Source organism: Lycium barbarum, chromosome 12 (assembly GCF_019175385.1).
Source record: "Lycium barbarum isolate Lr01 chromosome 12, ASM1917538v2, whole genome shotgun sequence".
NCBI lineage: Eukaryota > Viridiplantae > Streptophyta > Magnoliopsida > Solanales > Solanaceae > Lycium > Lycium barbarum.
In genome coordinates, this window is record NC_083348.1 from 70,836,974 (window position 1) to 70,859,666 (window position 22,693).

The 22,693-nt window shown below is 34.3% G+C and overlaps 2 protein-coding genes across 2 annotated transcripts; both read left to right on the forward strand.

The window, feature by feature from the left end:
* The first annotated feature begins 4,668 nt into the window (after window positions 1–4,668).
* Window positions 4,669–10,692, forward strand: LOC132625063 (probable polyamine oxidase 4). Its single transcript, XM_060339838.1, has 10 exons — window positions 4,669–5,187; window positions 6,937–7,052; window positions 7,142–7,230; window positions 7,336–7,449; window positions 7,763–7,850; window positions 7,942–8,027; window positions 8,126–8,228; window positions 8,495–8,592; window positions 8,942–9,371; window positions 10,170–10,692. Exons 1-10 carry the CDS (start codon window positions 5,142–5,144, stop codon window positions 10,485–10,487), a joined length of 1,488 nt encoding a protein of 495 aa, XP_060195821.1. The 5' UTR covers window positions 4,669–5,141; the 3' UTR covers window positions 10,488–10,692.
* Window positions 10,693–12,586: 1,894 nt separating this feature from the next.
* On the forward strand, window positions 12,587–19,384 carry LOC132622311 (ras-related protein RHN1-like). The gene is made up of 7 exons (XM_060336896.1): window positions 12,587–12,748; window positions 12,847–12,924; window positions 13,564–13,731; window positions 14,343–14,391; window positions 14,696–14,769; window positions 15,935–16,028; window positions 18,938–19,384. Exons 1-7 carry the CDS (start codon window positions 12,710–12,712, stop codon window positions 19,033–19,035), a joined length of 600 nt encoding a protein of 199 aa, XP_060192879.1. The 5' UTR covers window positions 12,587–12,709; the 3' UTR covers window positions 19,036–19,384.
* The last annotated feature ends 3,309 nt before the right edge of the window (window positions 19,385–22,693 follow it).

Sequence of the window (22,693 nt, forward strand, 5' to 3'; positions counted from 1 at the left end):
ACCACCTCTAGAAGAGGTAGAATAATCGAGAAGAAATATTCTGAATTTCCTTACTCGTAGTAAATCTGAAGTTTACTCCTGAAGTAGTAAGACTCTAAAATTTACACCTGGAGTAGTAAATCTGAAATTTACTCCTGAAGTAGTAAGACTCTAAAATTTACACCTGGAGTAGTAAATCTGAAGTTTACTCCCAAAATAGTAAGACTTTGAAATTTGCTCCTAAAGTAGTGAACTCTTAAATTTACCCTTGAATTTGGTGGAACTTCTAACTTTACACTCAAGTGGTTAAACTTTGAATTACTCCTTAAGAAGTAAAACTTTGAAATTTTCTCCTAAAGTAGAAAGAAGTTGTAAGATATATGAGAAATAATTTGAAGCAATATCTTCTTGTGGTTGAAAAAAAAAAGCTATTGAAAATCCTGTATAAAGCGCATCTAAGTGATCAGGTTCATTCCCCGAAGTGAATGAAGAAATACCACAACACCTCCTGAAGAGATAAAATAACAAAGATTATAAATGTTATTTTGTGGTATAAAGTTATTGTTGCACGTATTTATCGTACGTAGAAACATCTTGGTCAATTTTATTTTAAGGCAAAAGATGGCATATCTTGTTGAATGTTTTCTATTGTATGTTTTTAATTTTCCCGAAGGAAATAACAATTTATGTATTTTTTCTTGACGAAGTACACCAATATGTCGTGTAGTGCATATTCTTAATAATATGTCAAGACCAAGTGCACAACTATTATTTGTTTGTCGAATATTAAGGTACGTGTAAAACCACGAGTAGTACGTACTGTTGTTTTGGATTGAGCCTAAACCACATAGGCACTAGATACATTAATAAGAACCATAATAATTTCTGTGTTTTCATCCTTTGTTCTGGTATAAGGAGACATGGGTCACTACCCAATTTCATTAAATTAATATATTTATATTAAGTCTTCGATACATCATAAAAGGATTCTCTTTAAAAAGTACTATGTGTATGCAAACCTTTTAAAGTTAGAAAAGTGAGTTATTGTATTCTAGTAGGATTTATTAATTAGTCTTTTTTTTTAATCATATTGAAAATTTATCAAGATGGATGTAATTCTATTTGATGAAAACAAGGAATTGAAACTTTAAGTATATGACGTGGAAGTGTCCATCACTTTGTTAATTAGACCATTACGAAATTATGAGAGGAAAGGTGAGAAATATATCTTAAACCATTTCTTTATAAGTTTTATAGTCTCTGTGCATTTTTATTTTATGGCTATCACTATGTGTTTATAGTGCATATCCACAGCCAAAGAATGTTTTGCATGTGTGCGCGTAAAATCTACTATATTCATTAGTCCATTTGATATCACATGTTTGTATTGGTTCTCATCAGAATATAACCATTGGTTTGTTATATTACTTAGTTTTTGCTTTATACTTTCTAATAGTACTAATATTTAATGTGTATTTATTTTACTTTGCGTACGTCATTTCATTTGAAGATATGGATAACTCTCAAAGCAAGTTCAGATTAAAATTCAATTATGAATTTATTATTTCTAAATGTCCACTCGCTTACCGTTTTCTTTCATGACATCAGAAATATATAATCAAATTCTCTTTCTAGACATCTGCAGTGTCTAAGCAATGTTTGGTAGTACAAAAGTAATAATCAAGGTCTAGAACAACCTAATTGTTTACATACAAGAATTATGACACCAGTAGTGTCCAAACTATCTGATTATGAAAAATAAATTGAAAGCTCCTGAAGAGTTTATTTATTATTATGGCATTCATCTTATCTCCAAAGTTGTTATGATCGAAATACAAGTAGTAAACCCGAAGTTTACTAAAGTAAATGACTATCATATTATAGTTATTAATGATGGGATGATCAAATATCTACAAAATCATGGTGGGTAATAAATATCTATGTGAAAGATTACACGCTTTATTTATGACCATGATGAAATCACATGTTACGGTAAACCAGAAGTTTACTGGTACAAAAAAAAAATCATGTCATAGTAAACCAGAAGTTTACTAAAACAAATAGCACATGGCATGGTAAACTTGAAGTTTACTAGTATAAATAATTTTATTAGTCGACATGAGCGATTTGCCATCCCGATTCAAAGATTATTGAGTATTTGACATATATTGAAGAACTAGAAGATTCTTTAAGAATTTATCTTTGTTGCTTGTTCTCATGATAAGTTGATTATACTGGCTAAGGTTGAGATTGAATTTCCTAAATTTTGAAGAAAACAAATACCCGTTCACCTGTTATGTGATTTCTTAAATAGATGCATCGATAAGACAGTCACATGTGTGTTTATTGTCAACCCGCAGTTTGACATATGCAAAGTTATTTGCTCAAAATAATTGAGTTGAGAGCACAATTTTCAGATTATGTAATCAAGATAATTCATCTTGTTAATGTTGGTTTATATCAAAGCTGGTTTGGCATTGAATGCCTCCGATAAATAGCTAAATCATTGCTTATGAGAACAAAGCTTCATATGCTGGTCTAAGATATGATGTATTGTATACATCACTTGTATGCTTCAGGCCAGTAAATTATGATAAATTCCCCCCTTACAATTGATTCAGGGTTAGGAATCAGATATTTCCATCTAATAGTTTTTATGTGTAGTATACGATTAATTAATCTATCATGATGCACAAAGATGGATTCCCCCAAAGAAGATGTGATATATGTTAGTTTTTCTAACATAAGGGGGAGAGAATAAGCAGCTGAAAAATATGTTATGAATTATCATTAGTATGATCCTCATTTAAAGGATAATTCAACTCAAATGCTAGAAGCATTTACTAACCCAAAATTAATTTCTAATTTCAGCTGCAAAATGCTCCTATTAAATTCATGTCCCTGAAGGAGAGAGTCTAAAGCATGCATGAAGCGTGGTAGACTAATCGGTTCCAAACACAATAATCATTTAAAAGAAAGAGGAGCAAATGATTAATGATCATTTTAAGGAGGCAATGTGCTCTTGAAGAGCCTACGACATAACTCTTCATGAAACCTCATGAGAGATTTAGGTACCTAAAAATAATGGAAGTGATGAGATCTCAATAAGTTATGTCACATTGCGAACCGATACAAATGATATATCGTCGACAATATCTTTGGTACAATATAGCGCAATATTGTAAAAGATTTTGAGGATCTAAATTCTATTGTGAGGATCTAAATTCTACGTTTATTAAAGCATGCTAACGTAGAAATTATTATCAAGTGAAATGACATATCTTGGTAAGCATAAAGCTTATTGGACCTGCTGTCCAGACACCAGAAGATGTCACATATTTAAATAGAAATAGATGTTGTCACAGCCTATATGAATTACTTGACAAAATTATATGAAAATTCCTGAAGAATTTTGAATGCCTAAAGCATATACAAATTGTAGAAATTTGTTCATAATTCTCATATGAATTAAGTGAAGCAAGATGAACGCGATTTTATCATCTTAATGAATATTTACTGACTAAGGGCACAATGACTCTATTTATCCTTATGACTTTGTGAAAATTAAAATCTGACATATTGTTGGTGCAAGTTGACTACTTGAATATTATTGAAACTCTCGAAGAGTTCTCAAAAGCAATTTATTATCTGTTGAAAGAAGTTGAAATGAGAAACTTGCATAATTTTTTGGTCCTGAAGTGTCATATCTTTATGCAATTGATGCATTTATATATTTTGCTATGACTATAAAGGATTATGGTCATACGATGTTATTTTACATGACAGTCAAATCATATAAAGATAACATTTGTTTATAAAGCAAGTCAAGAATGCACTTGGAATGATTTCAACAATATTATATGTTGATGCAACTCTATCCAAAGACTGAAGATGCAACAACATACATAGTCCAACTAAAGAGTGGATTCATAAAAGGACAAAACTCATTTCACCAAAGTTGTTCTTCACAAACGAGCTCCAAAAGAATGGTGATACCAAGGTGCAACAAATTGTTCGAGTGATAATATGACTAATGTATTTACCAAGTCTATACCAATTGCAACTCTCGAGTGAAGATGTGAAGATTCAAGTTTTTGGATTGAAGTTCTCATTAGGGGTAGTTAATACGCATTGTACTCTTTTTCCCTTTTAAGGTTTTTGTCCCACTGGGTTTTTCCTTGTAAGGTTTTTAATGAGACAACCAAATAGCGTATTATTAGAAATGTGTACTCTTTTTCCTTCACTAGATTTTTTCCCATTGGGTTTTTTCTAGTAGAGTTTTAACGAGGCACATTATCTATCAAATAGGTATCTAACGGGGGAGTGTTATAAGTATTATTTATTATTATGGATGTCTATTTTTAGAAGAAATATTAGGATTAATAACTTTGAGATCAAATCACTTTTCTTTTATAAATATAGAGGTTCTCCTCATTACCTGTAATATTTTTCTTGCTTGATTTATTATTTTATAACAATATCTTTGTTTTTAACCATCAATAGGTCCAAAAAACCAAAGTTGTTCGAGAGCTCACGTGAAGCGTGGTTAATTGGGATTTGTTGGGATGGAAGTCGGAAGCGACACGACACGACTTCGAGTTATGAAATGACAATAATACCCCTCTCTGCCAGAAAATATCATGCAGTAATTACGCGTTTGCTTCCAAGTTGTACGCTCCTATAACTCCGTTCATCCATCCTCTCTATAAATACAAACACCACATTACCACCGCCCACCAATTCTGTTTCTCCATTACGACAACTTCCAAACTCACAAAGAGAGATTAACCTTTTGTGATTCTAGACGAAGAGATTAATTAATTTCTGGTCGATCTATGCAAACGAAGCAAAAATCGTCGGTAAAATTAGGACGATTGTTTGTTGAATTGATATTTGATTCGTGTTATGATTATGAGCTGGCTTGATAAGCTACGGTGTTCTTCTAATCTAAGCCGCTTTATTGCTGGCCTTCTAATCTTCATGCTTTATCATAATCATTCCTTCCAATTAATTTCTAATTTCTTAATTCCTATACACCCTTAAATTTCCTTGCCAAGATACATACCACTCTTTCTTCTTCTTCTTCTTCTTCTCTGTTTGTTTGCATCTTTGCTGTCCGAAAAAACATTCTAAGAACGTCGACGTTTTTGTTCACGGATTTCATGGAAATCAAAGATGATGATTCTGGCTCTAGTAATTTATTTGATGGTGAGTTTCCTAATTTTCTCGAATTTTATATGTCGTTTTTACTTTTCTTTCATTGTTTAATTTCGTTGCCTTTTGACTTTTGAGGAAATAATAATCTTTTTTTTTTTTGATTGAGCTGTTACGGACTTGTGTTTTCAATTATTGAGTCTGATGTGATCTGTGTGAAACTTGTCGTACTCTAGATACGGAGTTTAAGAAATAAATGATTTTTTTTTTAAAATTTATGGTCTAAAACAAAATATAAAAATTCATGTTCCTAGAAATCATTTTTTTAAGGTTAAATTTAAAGTTGAATTGTAGAAAGGTGTTTTTTTTTTTTTTTTTTAGGACAAACTAAAAAGGAAAGAGTGACGTTAATTGAAACTGAGGGAGTAGTATATATGTTTAAATGAGCATAATATCTTTGCCATTGCGGCATTGCCGGTTAATGAATTAGTATTAAGTAAAGGCAAATAAAAATTAAAAAAAAAATTGCTGATTATTAAATCATTGAAGTCATAGTAGTACAAGTCTTAATTCAGAAAGAATTGTTAGGTTCGACATAAATGGTGCTAAAATTATCTTTCTTTGGTCCGGTAATTTAACAAAGATTAAGTAGGCGTTTGGCCATAAAAACCAAAAATAGATTCACTTTTTTTGGAATTTTTGAAGTTGGAGTTGGAGATGGAGTTGTGTTTGGCCATAATATTTGAAAATAATATTTTGTTGTTGAAATGTCATGAAAAAAGTGAAAAATAAGTTTGGTTGTTTTTCAAATTCCAAATACAACTTCAAGTTGAATTTGGAATTTTCATGGCCAAACACTGATTTTTGAAAAAAGTGAAAAAAATACTGTGGAAAAAAAGTGAATAATTCTTATGGCCAAACGGGTGATGACGTTATGCTAGCAACATGTGCTCCATGTGTGAGACATTGTTAAATGGGAATTGGGAAGTGAATTGCTTCGGGCAAAATGTTGATCAAACAAGCACTATCTCATCTTTCATAGTTCAGATGTTGTTGATATTGGTTTGGGCTTGAAAGAATGATAATCTAGTAGCTACTTTACTATGTATTTACAATAAAGAATATCCGATGCCTGGCAGCTGCTGGTTCTTTAAACTTGATCAATAGAAAATGGTGAAATGTTCAAATTGTTCGACATTATTACATAAAGTCTACATTGTGTACGAGTTCATCCTTGGGATAAAAGTAACAGATATAATGGTTTGTGTATCTCTTCGTAGGAGGATTAGAGATACTACCATTTTAGGCCAGCTTATGTCATCTTGATGATCCATTTGCATAGTGTACTGAATAGATGCAACTTTCGCTCCTCAGCCTTGTTGTCATATCTTTACTTGATCAACTTCTATGTTGTTGTTGTATATCTATTTACAACTTCTGATTGTGGCTTGCTGTCTAAGTGCATTACACTCTTAATAGAAGTTGATAATGTAGTGTAGAGATGTGAAAACATGTAGACTTCTAAATGTGCATTACGTTCTACTTTGGAGGGATTGATTCAGTTTCTAGCTGTGTCTTGCTGAGTTGCATGCATTTTGATTGCCTCCTCGTGAGGAATTTTGTTCTTATTCATTATCTTAATTCTTCACGCTAAGTAGTGTGCTTTTACTTTGTTGGAGTGTTGGAGTATAAATGAAGAACTTTATATTCATGTCCATCATAAAGGGTGTTCATAGGTATTGTTGCTTATTCTTATGATTTCTTCAGTGGAACTTAATTTGCTCCTCCCTTTTGCTTGGCTAGGCATTTTACCACCCCGCTTAGGTAGGCCGCACAGGTCATCTCCATCTGTAATTGTGATTGGTGGAGGTATTTCAGGGATAGCTGCTGCACGTTTCCTTCACAATGCATCATTTAAGGTGGGCATACTCAAGATTTAGAACTCTTTCACATGTAACAACCTTTTATCCATTCATTCTTAAAAGAAATGCTTTTTATATTTGTACAGGTGCTCTTGTTGGAGTCACGGGATAGACTTGGTGGTCGCATACATACTGACTATTCATTTGGTTGCCCAGTTGATATGGGAGCATCATGGTGAGAGAATTTAATCTTTTCCTCCCAAATTGTCTTTCCAGATCTGGACGTTTATGCATTTTAACCTGCAATTAATGGACTCTGATCATTAAACATGCTTTTCAGGCTCCATGGGGTTTGTGATGAGAATCCTTTGGCTCCATTGATACGTCGGTTAGGGCTCACTCTATATCGCACCAGCGGTGACAACTCAGTGCTGTATGACCATGACTTAGAAAGGTATCCTGGATGGCATTACATTGAATAAATGCTTTTTTTAATCATGAATTAGTCTGCACCTTTCCCTCTTTTGTTTGCTCTCTCTCGTCAAATATAGGTGCTAAATTATTACTTGGTCTATCTTCACCCTGATCCAACCAATCAGAATATCGTAACTAACAAATTTTGTTAGTTTGTTTTTGAATTTTGATCAAAAGGACTTACAATTGGCCTGTGCTCTTTTTCTGTCCCCTTTATATTTCTTTGTGCAAATTAACTAGAGATGCTATTAACTCAGTCAAGAGCTTAATTATGTTTTCCTTTCCTTTTATAGTTACATGCTGTTTGACATGGATGGTCGTCAAGTTCCTCAAAATACAGTTGTTCAAGTTGGAGATGTATTCAAGAAAATCCTCAGTGAGGTTGGTCTTTAACTTTGAACTGCTCAACAATGTCGTGCCTCTTAAGATTTTTAAAAGAAACCAGTGATGATTATTTGTATTGCTTATGCAGACTGAGAAAGTGAGAAATGAGCATAGTCATGACTTGTCAGTTCTTCAAGCAATATCTATTGTACTGGACAGGCATCCAGAGTTGAGGTATGCAGACAAAACGCTTCTCATTTGGCCTGCTATTGTCTGTTGAATGTGGAATCTAGTTATACATGCGCTTACATCTTGAGTTATTTGTGCTGTAGGCAAGAAGGACTTTTCCATGAGGTGTTGCAATGGTACATATGCAGAATGGAGGCATGGTTTGCTGCAGACGCAGACACGATCTCTCTGAAAACCTGGGATCAGGCAAGTATTTTTTCATTTACTGTATCAATAAACAGTTTATTGGGTGCTTGATGCAGTTTTCAATTTCATTATCTTGCAGTGAAGGTCTTATTTCAAAATATAAAAACTTTGAAGGAATACAAAAAAGGGCTTTACAAAATGTTGTTATAGCTTTCAGACACTTATCTTAACTTATTCCACATAGCAAATTGGGCACAACCATTTGATAGATATATCCTTGAATATATATGGAAAATTGAATTATGATGGTTATATTTTGTATGCAGGAACAAGTTCTCACTGGTGGTCATGGACTTATGGTGCAAGGTTACCACCCTGTCATAAAGGCATTATCAAAAGACATTGATATCCGTTTAAATCACAGGTGTGCATGGGTTTTCTCTAAAATGTGGAAGTTCTACCTTTTTCTCTTTGTTTCTCAATGCAGCTGCAATGACTGTTAAACCACATGAATTTTTACAATCCTATTTCTATTGTAAGAAATGAGGTCACCTTTTTTACACCTTCTGGTTACTAGATTTCCTAAGATATTAAAATCAAAAGTTGTTCCTTTCCTCCATAGAGAAATTCTTTTTAGTTACACCTCAACACCCAAACATGATTATCTCCTGTTTCTTTCCTTAGCAGTATTCTTCAAACCAGTGTTAACAAAGTACTTGCCAGGCACTTGCTAGAAACTTTTTTTTTTTTTTTTTGTGGATCTAATTTACTAGGGTCAAGAGGATTACAAATGGGTACAACAAAGTGATGATTACGGTCGAGGATGGGAGAAACTTTATTGCGGATGCTGCTATTATAACTGTGCCTTTAGGTGTTCTAAAAGCCAACTTGATCAAGTTTGAACCAAAATTGCCGGAATGGAAGCAATCTGCAATAGCAGATCTTGGTGTAGGCAATGAAAACAAGATTGCATTACAATTTGATAGTGTATTTTGGCCAAATGTGGAATTATTAGGTGTTGTTGCACCTACTTCATATGCTTGTGGTTATTTTCTTAACCTCCACAAGGCAACAGGACACCCGGTCCTTGTCTATATGGCTGCTGGAAGACTTGCTTGTGACCTCGAGAAATTATCAGATGAATCTGCTGCTGAGTTTGCAATGCTGCAGTTGAAGAAAATGTTCCCTGATGCTACTAAGCCTGTAAGTAATCTCTGCTTCTAGACTAAGAGCCTGTTTGGATTGGCTTATGCCTATAAGCTGCAAACAGTTTATAAGCTAAAAAAAATAAGTTGGGGTAGTCTAACTTATTTTTTTTGGCTTATAAGCTGTTTTCAGCTTATAAGCTGCTTTAGATAAGCTAAGTCAAATGGACCCAATTATTTTTTTGAGCTTATTTTAAGCACAAAATGACTTTAAGCTGGTCAGCCAAACACTCAAAAAAATTGAAAACAACTTATAAGCAACTTATAAGCCAATCCAAACGGGCTCTAATTGAATTATAAATCTTAGCTAGTGACATGCATGAAAAAGGACTCAATTTCCGAAGTGTTGCAGAAATGATAATTTACTTTGGTTTATTTTTGGTTCAATTGGTGAGTTTACATTTCATGTTGATTATTACAGTTTGATAATTGTTCATTTACATTTCTGCTTTAACCCAAAAGGTAAAACAATCAGATGGAGGAGTGAAATATAAAAATAGAAGGAAAAATGAGGAAGCACCTCATCAGCTTTCAATTTCTTTAATTTCTTTTTTGACTTTGAAATCTTTCATTCTAAATTGAATAAAGAAGAAAAAGTGATGCTTTTTCCCATTTATTGATAGAAAGCAAACTACCTGCAATCCTGCATCTGTTTATCTAACACTCCTATAATGTAAACCTTGTTAAAACACCATGTTCAGTAATCCAAGAATGCTAGGACAGAAGCACTTCTAAGCTGTTTTGTTTAACTGAAAGCAACAGATACTGGTAGTTAATCATCTGGTGCGTTGTACAGGTTCAGTATCTTGTATCTCGCTGGGGTACGGATCCAGACACTCTTGGATGTTATTCGTATGACTTGGTTGGAAAGCCAACTGATGCTTACGATAGGCTTCGGGCACCAATAGGTAATTTATTCTTTGGAGGGGAAGCTGTGAGCAGTGATGATCATCAGGGGTCGGTTCATGGTGCGTATGAATCTGGAATTATGGCTGGCGAGAATTGCCGCCGGCATCTCATTAAAAGGCATGGAAGTTTGGAAATGGTTCAGGCTGTTTCCCATAGGGAGGAAATCCTTGAAGCTGCAGTTCCTCTCCAGATTTCAAGAATGTAATATGCCTTTGAAAATTTGCAAGTTTCATTTCAAAACTTTTGCTCAAGTAGTGAGTTCCAGTATTGTACTGTGACGAGAACAAATTATTGGCGAATAGGATTTGCAAGTTTCATTTCCAGTAACTTGAGTAGTGTGTTCCATTTTGTACTTACGTCTCACATGCAACTGAAATGCCAAACTATATATCAAGCTTTCTATTTGACAATTTTGAGAGTTCTACTAGTACTTCTGGCGGATATTATGTTTTCTTTATCCTAGAACAGGAAATTTGAACTGCAATGGATTTGACGGGTATATCTAGTTACTATTTTACCGTGAATTGGAATACGGAGCGAATTACACAAGCAAATCATGACATGCGTATATAGTTTAACATGCTAATAACCAAAAGACCTCTATGTTCAATTCTCCATACTGGGACTTACTACCCGTTTGGCCATAAGAATTATTCACTTTTTTTTGAAATTATTTTTCACTTTTTTCAAAAGTCAGTGTTTGGCTATGAAAATTCCAAATTGAAATTTGAAAAACAATTAAAATCTTATTTTTAACAATCAAACCTTGTTGAACAAGTACATTTCAACAACAAAATATTATTTGCAAAAACTATGGCCAACACAACTCCAACTCCAGCTCCAAAATTTCCAAAAAAATTGAAAAAAGTTTTGATTTCTATAGCCAAAAGTCTACTTAAAAAGAAAAAAAAAAAAGAAACCGGAAGTTTGCTTGAGTGAAAGAAAAGCACAATGATGCCTATTTAGGCATTGGTAAGTTACCTGATAAAATGTCACAAAAGGGCAGACAGAGCATTGCCTTTTTTTTTTTTTTTGGTGTTGAGTTGGAGTGAACTAAGAGGAAACGTGTCCAAAGATTAATGAAAACAAAGAAATTCTTCTTTCCATAAATGTATCTGGCAGATTACTATTCAAAGGATTCAATAAAAAAAAAAAAATCACAAGAAAGAGTTTTATAGCAAAATTAGGTTTATTAGGCAAAAATTAAGTCTTAAGGCAGAGTTTTACAAAATCCAACTTGTGTAATTTTTTTTTTGTTTGCCTTAATGCAAACCTCTACTTTATGTAGAGTTTTGCTTATGTCTGAAAGCAAAACTCTGCTTTAAGGGAGAGTTTGCCTTATGTCTGAGGGCAAAACTATGCCTCAAGTAGAGTTTGCAGTCAAACTCTGCCTGATCAGGTAGAGTTTAAAACTATACCTGAAGATAACAAAACTCTGCCTGAACGTAGAGTTTTGCAGGCAAAAATTTGTCTTGTGAATACAAACTGTACCTTGTGATGTTTTTTAATTTTTGACTGAGCGAGGGTTCGAATCCGGAACCAAGAATTTTTTAGCGAAGTTAAAAAATTAAAGACCACCCCCGAATAAGGACAATCGTGCCAATTGCTCATTTTTATACATCCAATTTAGATTGTATATCAAATTTGAAGTTGATTTGAAACAATTTGTATCTATTATGAAAAAGTATGGTGATCGTCAAGATTTTTGGCCAAATCCCGAAAAAATCCGAGTGATTTGTCAAGACTTATGGCCAAAACTTCAACGACTAACATAACTTGATTTTAAGGCAGGTCTTGCGATTTGTCAGCGTCAAAATCTTGACGATCAACATAACTTGCTACTCCTATTGTAAGAAAAGTTTTACCCACTATCAAATAAAAAATCCAGATTAGCTGGACACCTGATTCGCATAGACCAAAATAGACACTTGCATAAAATTATACATAAATTTCCTCATAACTTATACATATATATTAGTTATGCAAAATTATAAATTGGTAACCAAACACAATATTTACAGTAGTATGCTGAATTTTAAAAATGACAACTAAAATATTACCCAGCATAATACAGCAACCAAACAACCCCTAAGTTATTGGGAAAAGAAAATTCAGTTCGATTCTAACCGTCAAAACGACCCCAGAATTTTACAATAAACTCCAACAGGACAGCTAGTTTGTAAATTTCTTAAATGAGACCAAAGTTTAAACAGTGCTATTTGTGCAAATAAAAAAATAAAAATAAAAAGCCTGGTCGGTGGATGATAAGAAAAGTCCAAATAAAACAGTGGAATCACTATCATTTGGTGTCCAACTAACACATTTTGTTACTATTATTCCTTTCTTCCTAATTCTGCATAAACAAAAAATACACACTGTAAATTCTCCATTTTTCTTCCATTTTTTTTTTTACCAATCTACTATTTCATGGCATCCACTGGTCACACCAATCTCAATGCAAAACTCGTAAGTTTTATGATCCATGCCATGCCATGCATGAAGAAATGAATTTTAATTTACACTTTTTTAAAACTTTAACCTTAATTTTTCTATTTGATTTTTAGGTATTGTTAGGTGACATGGGAGCTGGTAAATCAAGCTTGGTTATACGATTTGTAAAGGGCCAATTCCTTGAATTCCAAGTATTCTTTCTTTCTTTTCTTTTTGACCCTTCAATTTTGACCATTTAATTTTGACTTTTTTTAGGGTTTTGTATTTTTTGAGTTCATGATGTTGATTATTTAGAATAAAGTACAGCTCAATTACCTTTGGGTGATCTAATTTATAAAATATGATCAGATGTTAGGTTTTTTATATGTATGCTTAAATATACATGTACTATACTCCCTCTGTTCCAATTTATGTGGCACAGTTCGGATTTCGAGAATCAGACAATTTAATTTTGACGGTGAATTCAGACATGAAATCTTTAAGTTTTTTGAAATAAAATTTACATATTTGAAAACTACGTAAAAAGTACTGTAAGTCACAATAATTGATAATTCAAAATATTTAAAAGATATATGAAAAGCTTACGGTCAAAGAAAGACTGGTTTGAATCTCAAAATCCGAAAGGTGCCACATAAAGTGGGACGGAGGGAGTACATGTACTATACACATGCTATAGGTATAATGTACATATCAGTATATGTGTTTTGTATATTAAGGCGGTCTAACTATACATATTGGTAAGTTTCCTGATTATTTATCTATCTTTTTTCTTTAAGAATCTGGTATCCTAAGCCCACTCGTTTTGATGATGTTGACAATTTGTTTTACAGGAATCGACGATCGGAGCGGCTTTTTTTTCGTCTACACTGGCGGTTAATAATGCTACGGTGAAGTTTGAGATATGGGATACTGCTGGGCAGGAGAGGTATCATAGCTTAGCGCCTATGTACTATAGAGGAGCTGCAGCTGCTATTATTGTCTATGATATCACTAGCTCGGTAAGAAACTACCCAATTGGGAAAATTTACTATTCAAATGAGTCAATACAAGTGCTAATATTGCTGACTTATTAATTACTTTTGATTGATATATTGGCATTGCATATGAAAAGAAATAGAAATAATGGTTGCTTCGCTTTCATGCATTTGTAAGGTTGAAAAGTGTAGATTTTGGAGCTAATTAAGGAAAAGGCTAATCTTGGTTTGCAAATGACTTCCTCTGTCCATAAATCAACGCAGTTAAGAGGGAGATCCCCTTTTTTGCACAAATTTAGAAGGTTAAGTTATTTAATGCCCAATGCAGAAGTGTCACATAAAAAGTGCAGAAAATGCAGTTTACCGTTTTAAGATATCCCATTTCTTGGAAAATTTTGTTCCTTAATGGTGGGAGGACTTTGCATGAAATGAGAGAAGCATTGGATAAAGTTTTGGTCTCTATTGAATTAGGACTACTGAGGGAGAATTCTTACTCATGTTTACTTTGGCTTTTGCTTTACTGATCTTGCTTCGTCTTTGCATGATCATAACTCTGTAATATGGATGTCTTCATGTTTATGCACATGTCTATGCATCTAAATTGAGATGTTGTCTTTTGTTTTCTGCTAATTTAGGATTCATTTGCAAGGGCAAAGAAATGGGTGCAAGAATTGCAGAAGCAAGGTGCTAATCCTTTCAACCTACTTACTTTATATAAATATAAAAAGTGAACGTTATAATCTTCTTTCTATTTTGAGTAGTGAACGTTATAATCTTCTTTCTATTTTGAGTAACTTACGCAAACAGCTCTTTTTTAAGATGTCTAGAAAAGTCTGGAAAATCATCTTGTTGCTTTTTATTTTTCCCTATATGTTTTTCTTCTTAGTGTCAGCTTTGCTTTAGTTTATCTGGATTTTGTTTTAAAATAACCATGACCCTGTTTAGATGGAGTTTCAGTAAAATAAGCAATTTTCTGACAACGTTGCAGGTAATCCTAACATTATCCTGGCTCTTGCTGGAAACAAGGCTGATCTAGAAGATAAAAGGAACGTTCCTGCAGAAGTAAGTTGTACTTTTTGGCAATCCAATGTTTCATGCCCATCATCCTCTTTTTGAGTTCCTTCAATTGGTCCTTGCCAAGCCTTCTTTGTGATATCACAATTTCTTGGATGCAGATTTTGATGTATTGCTAGTAGTCTGAGGCTCTCAGCTAAACACATCTCCAATCTGTAAGGTTGGGTTTTGAGAAAAAAAAAAAAGAATAGTTATTGGTGCTTGTTGATGCTTAAGCTTTCTTAAACAAATCATGTATAGGACTAGGTTTGAGGGACAGAAACATTTAAGGCACCCTCTAAGATCTCCAGCTTCAGAGCATGATATAAGACTGAGATACTCATTTGGTGGGAATCAATAGGTATCAAGTATGTCTCGATCCTAAACAAGTTGGTGAAGGCTGGGCTTGGCTATATGAATCCTCTACATCTATTACCGTATTTAGAGGTTTTATCATAATCAGCCTATTTTATGTTAAGACGTTATCCATCAGAGCTTTCCTTTATCTGACTTTGGAGTGGACTATGCTTTGCTAAGCTCTCATAAACAGAATTTTTTGTGGCAGTCACTTTAGGTAAAATAAATCCAATGCAATTAGTACTCTAGGAGAAGTCTGTTGCCTTCATTTTTTTTGGAAATGCTATTTCAGAGTTGAGTTTCTTGCATTTATAAGATGGGTCATAGGTGATACATAGATCTCTTCAATTGTGGAACAGGAACGAGTTCTCGATCCGTCACCTAACCTAACATGTAATTTGCTGCGGTTAAGCTTCTTTAGATCCATGTCAATGTTCTTTTGGAACCTCGAATGTTAAAAATAATATCTTTAGTTGAAGAGAATATGAAAGTTAAATGGTGAAAATTCTTAGAGAAGACAACTAGAACTAGGTGTTCTTATGAGCTGGATTTAGAGACCAAAGCCAACACTAAATTGTAGAGAGCAACATAAATAATCGGATCGCTATATTTTAGCTCGCCACTGTAACGTTTTTGGACTGGGGGAAGGATATCTGCAAGTGACAAGGAATTCGCTAATCTTTGTCACTCCGCTTAATCATATGCATGTTAGATAACTTATTTAGGCTTCTTTCTTGTTCAATATCTGATGTAATTCAATATCTTCATTGTTTTTGGATTTTGGTTTTTCCTGATAGTGTTCTTGGTGACTTTACAGGAGGCACGCTTGTATGCGGAGGAAAATGGCCTCTTTTTCATGGAGACCTCCGCCAAAACTGCTGTGAATGTCAATGATATTTTCTATGAAATAGGTATGTTGCGTTGCTTTTCTTGTTTATGTATTTCCTTTTGTTGCTCAGTTTGTTCTTCATTTATTTCCATGGTATATATTAAGAGCACATAATAATATTATGAATCCAAGTTTTTGAATCTTAATGGTATAAGTCAAATGTAGTTTTACCTTCAGTAGTCATCATCTTGTGCTTATCCTATTATGTCTGTTTCTTTTTCCTCGACGAATATCACATGTTTAGTTATTTTGTTTCGGTATTAGCAACATTGGATCACAATTAAATCCAAAAATCTTAGATTGGCTTATTGTTCAACCTATACTCGAAGGGTTGAAGGAAGATAGTATGTCAACCTTGCCTTGGTGTTTACTGCCTAAGTGAGGCGAGCCGAAGCACTTAGCTTCGCTACACCTAGCTTTAAAGCTTAAGCAGCTTGAGTTGGTCTTTGCACTAAACTGCTATCCAAGTGAGGCAAGCCGAAGCACTCAGCTTTCACTATATGTAGCTTTAAAGCTTAAGCACACCTATTTGCTTGAGCCTCGGTTTACCCATACTATAGGTTTTTAAGGCATCCCTTGTACCCTGGTGCGTAGATTGGAACTTTATAAGATTCAACTCGTCTGAAAGTAGTGTCCTTCCTTCATGTTGTTTGGGGGTGATGAGAGGAGAGTAGTTTACATTTACCTTCTATTTTCCCTTCCTTTTCAATTGGAAAAGCTTGAAAAGGCTGATGGAGAGGTGCTCTCTCTCATTTGTTAAGAAAATGAATTTTCTCGTCTTAACCTTTTTGACAACAAACCACCTTCAACCTCACTCAAATATTTTATGAGATCTTACTAAGAGCCCGTTTGGATTAGCTGAAAAAAAGTGTCTTTTAAGCTAAGTGCTTAAAGTACTTTTTAAGTGCTGAAAGTTATTTTATAAATAAGCAGTTACGTGTTTGGATAAAAGTGCTTAAAGGGTTTTTAGAAGTAAGGGTAGTATTGGAATTAATAAAAAATATAAGGGATAAAAGGGTAAAGTTGTTGGTCAAATGGCTTTTAAGCCAAAAAAAATATCAACCGCAACGTCTTGGTTTGGCTTATTTTAAGCACTTTTTAACTTGATTTAAGCTGTTTTCTATTTTTGCCAAACACCCAAAGAAGTTAAAAATGGCTTATAAGCTGGTTTGACCAGCTTATAAGCCAATCCAAACTGGCTCTAAATCCTAGCATGGGAATTTACCCTATGCTTATTATAGTTTTTGATATTTCTATCAATCTTACATCATGGGTGTGACTGTTATCCTCAATAAAAAACTACAACTACTATTGAAGTGCTGCCGCCACTCTCCTTAACACACTGATGCCATATCACTTCCTTTCATGCCCTAGCAAAACACGAGGGATTTTCTTTTGGTAAGATAATTGCATTCCTAGGCTCCAGAACCACCACCCCTCCCCCACCCCCACCACAAAAAGGAGCATTTGATAGACCATAAAATAGTGTAGATGCCATCACTAATGTGGATTCTCCCCTCAAAAAAGAATCTTAAATATGAATCGTTAAGCAAGTATATACCACCGAATTAGATTTTGTTGGAGGTAGGAGCTAAGCATGCAGGGCTCACTCCAATCTTATCGTCATTGAGCTTAAACTAGGTTGCTCAAGAGATTAGCCTATTATGATCTCAAGAGATTGGACTAATTTTAGTCACAATAATTATTGAATCCATGTTTGTTTTCCGGTAATATGGTTAACACTAGGTTAACTTCCAGCTCCAGGGCAGCAACTGGTAGCAGACATTTTTTCTATATGACAAGTGGATAATTGATAATTATAGCTGTTTGTTTCACTAGCATGTCGAATAGGAACTGAGGCTTCTCTTGGATTTGCCATCAAATCTACTGTACAGAGGGAGTTCTAGCAAGGACTTAAGGGCTGCCCATGTCTCCGCAGGATTGGAGCAGGGCTCTGTGGATTACCGCTTTAATGTTACTAAACTTTACCACCTTGGACTGTGGATGTAGTCGTCAGCTCTACAGATCCCATATAGAATTTAATTTGAATGTGATTGATCAGTTTAACCTAATTAATAAGCAAGAAAAAAGCTAAATAGGACATTGTCTCACTTGCAAAATCAAATGCTGTAGTTGGAAGTTGGGACACTATTTTTCAGTGTCTCCTGAATGAGATAATATAAGTGAAACTGTTGATTTGTGAATTAACATAGAGCAATTGCCAGTTGCTAGCAGATATTTCATTCCAAAGTAGACGTATGGTTAATGCTCCCTCTATCCAACTATAAAAGATTACCCTTTTATGTGATATTTTTACTATAACATCAACTTTCACTTGAATGTATTTTCTACTACAACATATAATATTCCATTTGTAGCCAGCTTGTGTATTTACGATATACATTATTAACACAAACGGTTTCTTTTTTTTTTTTTTTTTGGGGGGGGGGGGGGGGGGGGAGGGGGGGGAGGGGGGGGGGGAGAGAATAAAGAACGTAGCTATCTATTTATATTCCTGTAATTACAATAGGGGTGTAAGTGCATCATGAGATTCGGGGGTGAAACTGCAGTTACCTGCCATAAGGATTATACCAATTCTCTAAGAGGGGGTTGTAACCTCTAGTAACCTTGGGATTGAGTTGAAGGGGGTAGCAGCTGAGATCAACTGCTGTAGAAGATGCTAGTTTTTTTAAAGTTATATAACTTGTTGAACTTTAGAAGAACAGTTTAGTATATCTTATTGAATTATTAAACTTCTATGTGGCTCTTTGGGAGCTCAAGGTGGGACTAGCAGGATGGATTTCTTAAATTTTTGTTCTTTCAGGGCTTACACTTTATGTATGTCTTTCATTTTTGTTGTGTCAGAACAGTTGAATATGTCTTTTTTATTCGCTTCGATGCCCTTAATCCTTGGAGTTTGTGGTTTTGCAGCTAAACGGTTGCCTACAGCTCAACCCCCTCAAAATCCAGCTGGAATGGTTCTTGACAGACAAGCAGAAGGATCCCGAGCTGCATCATGTTGTACTTGAAGATCATTGTCGTTCATAAATTCATTGAACCTTTTCCTAATCCTTGTCTGGAGTTCACTTGTTCTTTCATGCTGTGCTTGTACTGAACATGAAGTCTGGAAATGGGAGTGGCATGGTTCATAGGGAGAGAGATATAGAGAGTAGAATATGTAAACCATATATTCAGAAGTTCCCTTCATGGAGCAAGCTATTGTATGGAGCACCTGAATTAATGCACATTGGTTTGGTCCTCGCCTCATGCTCCTTGTTTCTTTCCTGTTCTATTTTGTAAATGATTCTAATTTCCATCGACCTCTTCATTTCCAACCTGATCATTAATATTGATAAATGGACGCTGTTACTCCTTAAATTCTGTATAACCTGCTTTGTTTTTTGTTTTTTGTTTTTTGGGCATAATGTTGTGGAACTTGTAATTTGCTTCAGTATAAGAAAAAATATGAAGAAAATGCACTATCTCAGACTATATAAGAGCTGGTCTTATGCACAATGGTTATTATTTCTTAAAAATATGTAAAGTTAAGATGGAAAACTAAAGCAGATTATCAACAAGCTTACACAATTATTATTCATATTGCTCCAATTTTTATGTATAAATTTAACCTGAGATATACGTTGAACTAAAATAAAACCATGGTGGAACAGTGCCTTGGGAATAAGACGGTAGTGTTTTATGTTGGCCATCCCAAAGTAATGCGTGCGATTTCTCTTCTTAGAGGAGAAATGTGACATGTATCTATTTATTTATTCGTCTCATTTTAACATCCCTTTTAGCTTTTCTCTTGAAACAATACTTATTTGGGTTAATTAATACGTCGTTGATATTTATAAATCTACTAGTTACACGAGGACCGTGCTTACAAACTCATGTTACAAAAGTATTAGATTTAATTTTTAAAAAAACACTTGTGTTACATTTTTTCAATTGCATAATTAATTTAATCTATTGGCACATGTATCATTATCTTATTGGTAAGTCTTTATAATTATTAGAGTTTTTCAGTCACATAATTGAATAATTTATAAAAAGTAAATTATTTATGAGGAAGGAAGTTTGGAATGAGAATAAGTAAATACAAAGAAATACAAGATTTGATATTCACTAAAGAAGCAAAACTTTGGAGGTTTAAAACAAATAAAGGGTGGGGTGCTTATCGGTCGGTTTATCGGTTTACGGTTTATAGACACACTTAACCGATAACCAAACCAATAAGATATTTGTTATCGGTTTTAATAAGTTTAGGTCCTTAAACAGTTCAGTTTTCGGTTTAACCGATAAGAATTTTTTTTTTTTTTTTTTGTCTTGTTTTCATTTGTTCATATACATTGCCTTCATGCATAAAAGTCTACACAAATTACAAGCAGAAGCAAATTTCAAGACGTTATTGCTAAAACAAACTTGTGTTCTTTCTGGTCAAGTTTGAGAGAACTAAAGTGTCGCTTACAGAAATACGGTCCTGGAACGAAAGTAAGAATTTAAGAAATAGAGTTTGTATTTAAAAGCTAAAGTCACAAATATAATTAGAGATAAAAAGGTAATTTTAATATAATCTTATTGGGTTATCGGTTTAACCTTTAACTAAAACCTCAAAGCCTAAAACCAGCCCGATAGTCCAATAAAAATATTTACAAAAGTACAAAACCATTTAAAAACCGTTAACCCAATAATCCGATTCGATAATCAATAACATTTTTCTTGGTTCAGTTCATCGGTTAAACCGGATTTTGCACACTCCTAATGTGTTCAGTATAGAGGAAAACATTTCAGAAAATGTTTTTTCAATTTTTTCATGTTTGATTTTGTAGAAAAATAAGTTCCTTAAAAATTAGAAAAATAACTTTTCTGGTGATAGTAGAAAAATCGGCAAGCTAGCATCAACAGGTTTAAAACCCCATGATAGCAATATTGTTTCCGTTTAGAAGGACAAAAATCAGGGGATGAAGAGATAGAGATCAAATTAGGTCTTCCATTGGATATTCTTTTTCTTTTAACAACACCCCCAACCCCTCAAGGCCAGGGGTCCCCCCTTTTGCTCCGTTGATGACTCGACCCACAACCTTCGAGTTGGAGGTGGAGGGTGCTTACCATTTAAGCAACCTCGTATCTTCATTTGGATATTCAATGTTGCAGTTAAAACTTTTTATGTGTTGTACATGTGCTGGCTAGGTGTTGTACTTATTGGAGTGACTGACTTTTAAAAAGATTGGACAAATTGGTCGTGAAATGAAACGGAGAACCACCAAAAGATGTGGTGCAACGGAAGGGGCTACTCCTCTCTTAATTAGAGGTTTCGGGTTTGAGCCTTGAGTATGGAAACATCTTTGTTAGGGAGCGCTTCTCCTAAATGGGCCTTACGCGGCGCCAATCTAAATTTAGCAAGGTTCAATACGGATACCGAACATTGAGTGAAAAACCAAAAAAAAAAAAAAGGAATAGATAATGGGACAACTGTTGTTTTTTTATGAAATGGACAGAGGAAGAAATACACAATAGTGATTTCCTTAGTAAATACACACGTTTATTTAGAAGCTAATGGTGATAGTATTAGACAAGACCAAGTACAAGGTACCATTTACATAGCTCATTGTACAAATCTTCACAGCCTAAGTTGTCTTTTTAAGATAACATCACAACCTAAGCTTTGGGATATATTAGGAATTTCTCCTAGGAGGCCCCACCAAAGGTTTGTGAGGACGACAAAAACTACATGTGTTTATTTAGAAGCTAATGGTGATGGTATGAGATAAGACCAAATACAAGGTATCATATACATAGCTCATTATACAAATCTTCACAGTCTAAATTGTCTTGTTAAGATAACATCACAGTCTAAGCTTTGGGATATATTAGGAATTTCTCCTAGGAGGCCCCCCAAAGGTTTGTGAGGACGACAAAAAATATACGTGTTTATTTAGAAGCTAATGGTGATGGTATGAGATAAGACCAAGTACAAGGTATCATTTACGTAGCTCATTGTACAAATCTTCACAGCCTATGTTGTCTATTTAAGATAACATCACAGCCTAAGCTTTGGGATATATTAGAAATTTCTCCTAGGAGGTCCCACCAAAGGTTTGTGAGGACGACAAAAAATACATGTGTTTATTTAGAAGCTAATGGTGATGGCATGAGAAAATATCAAGTATAAGGAACCATTTACATAGCTCATTGTACAAATCTTCACAGCCTAAGTTGTCTTTTTAAGATAACATCACAGGCCTAAGCTTTGGGATGTATTAGAAATTTCTCCTAGGAGGCCGCACCAAAGGTTTTTGAGGACGACAAAAAATACACTTATTTATTTAAAAGCTAATGGTGATGGTATGACATAAAACCAAGGACAAGGTACCATTTACATAGCTCATTGTACATATCTTCAGCCTAAGTTGTCTTTTTAAGATAACATCACAGACAGCCTAATGTGAAATAGTCCCACATCGGGGCCATCATGGGATGGGTGGTCTCTTTAAATGGCTTGGGCAATCCTCCTCCCTTTGAGCTACCTTTTAGGGTTGAGTTAGGCTGAAGATCTATTTTTAACATGGTATCAGAGCAGGACCCATCCCAATTACTATTACCCGATGTTGGGCCCTGTATCAAATTGCCCACGCACCAAATGTCCAGTCCTGGGAGTGAGGTAGGGTGTGAATTAGTCCCACA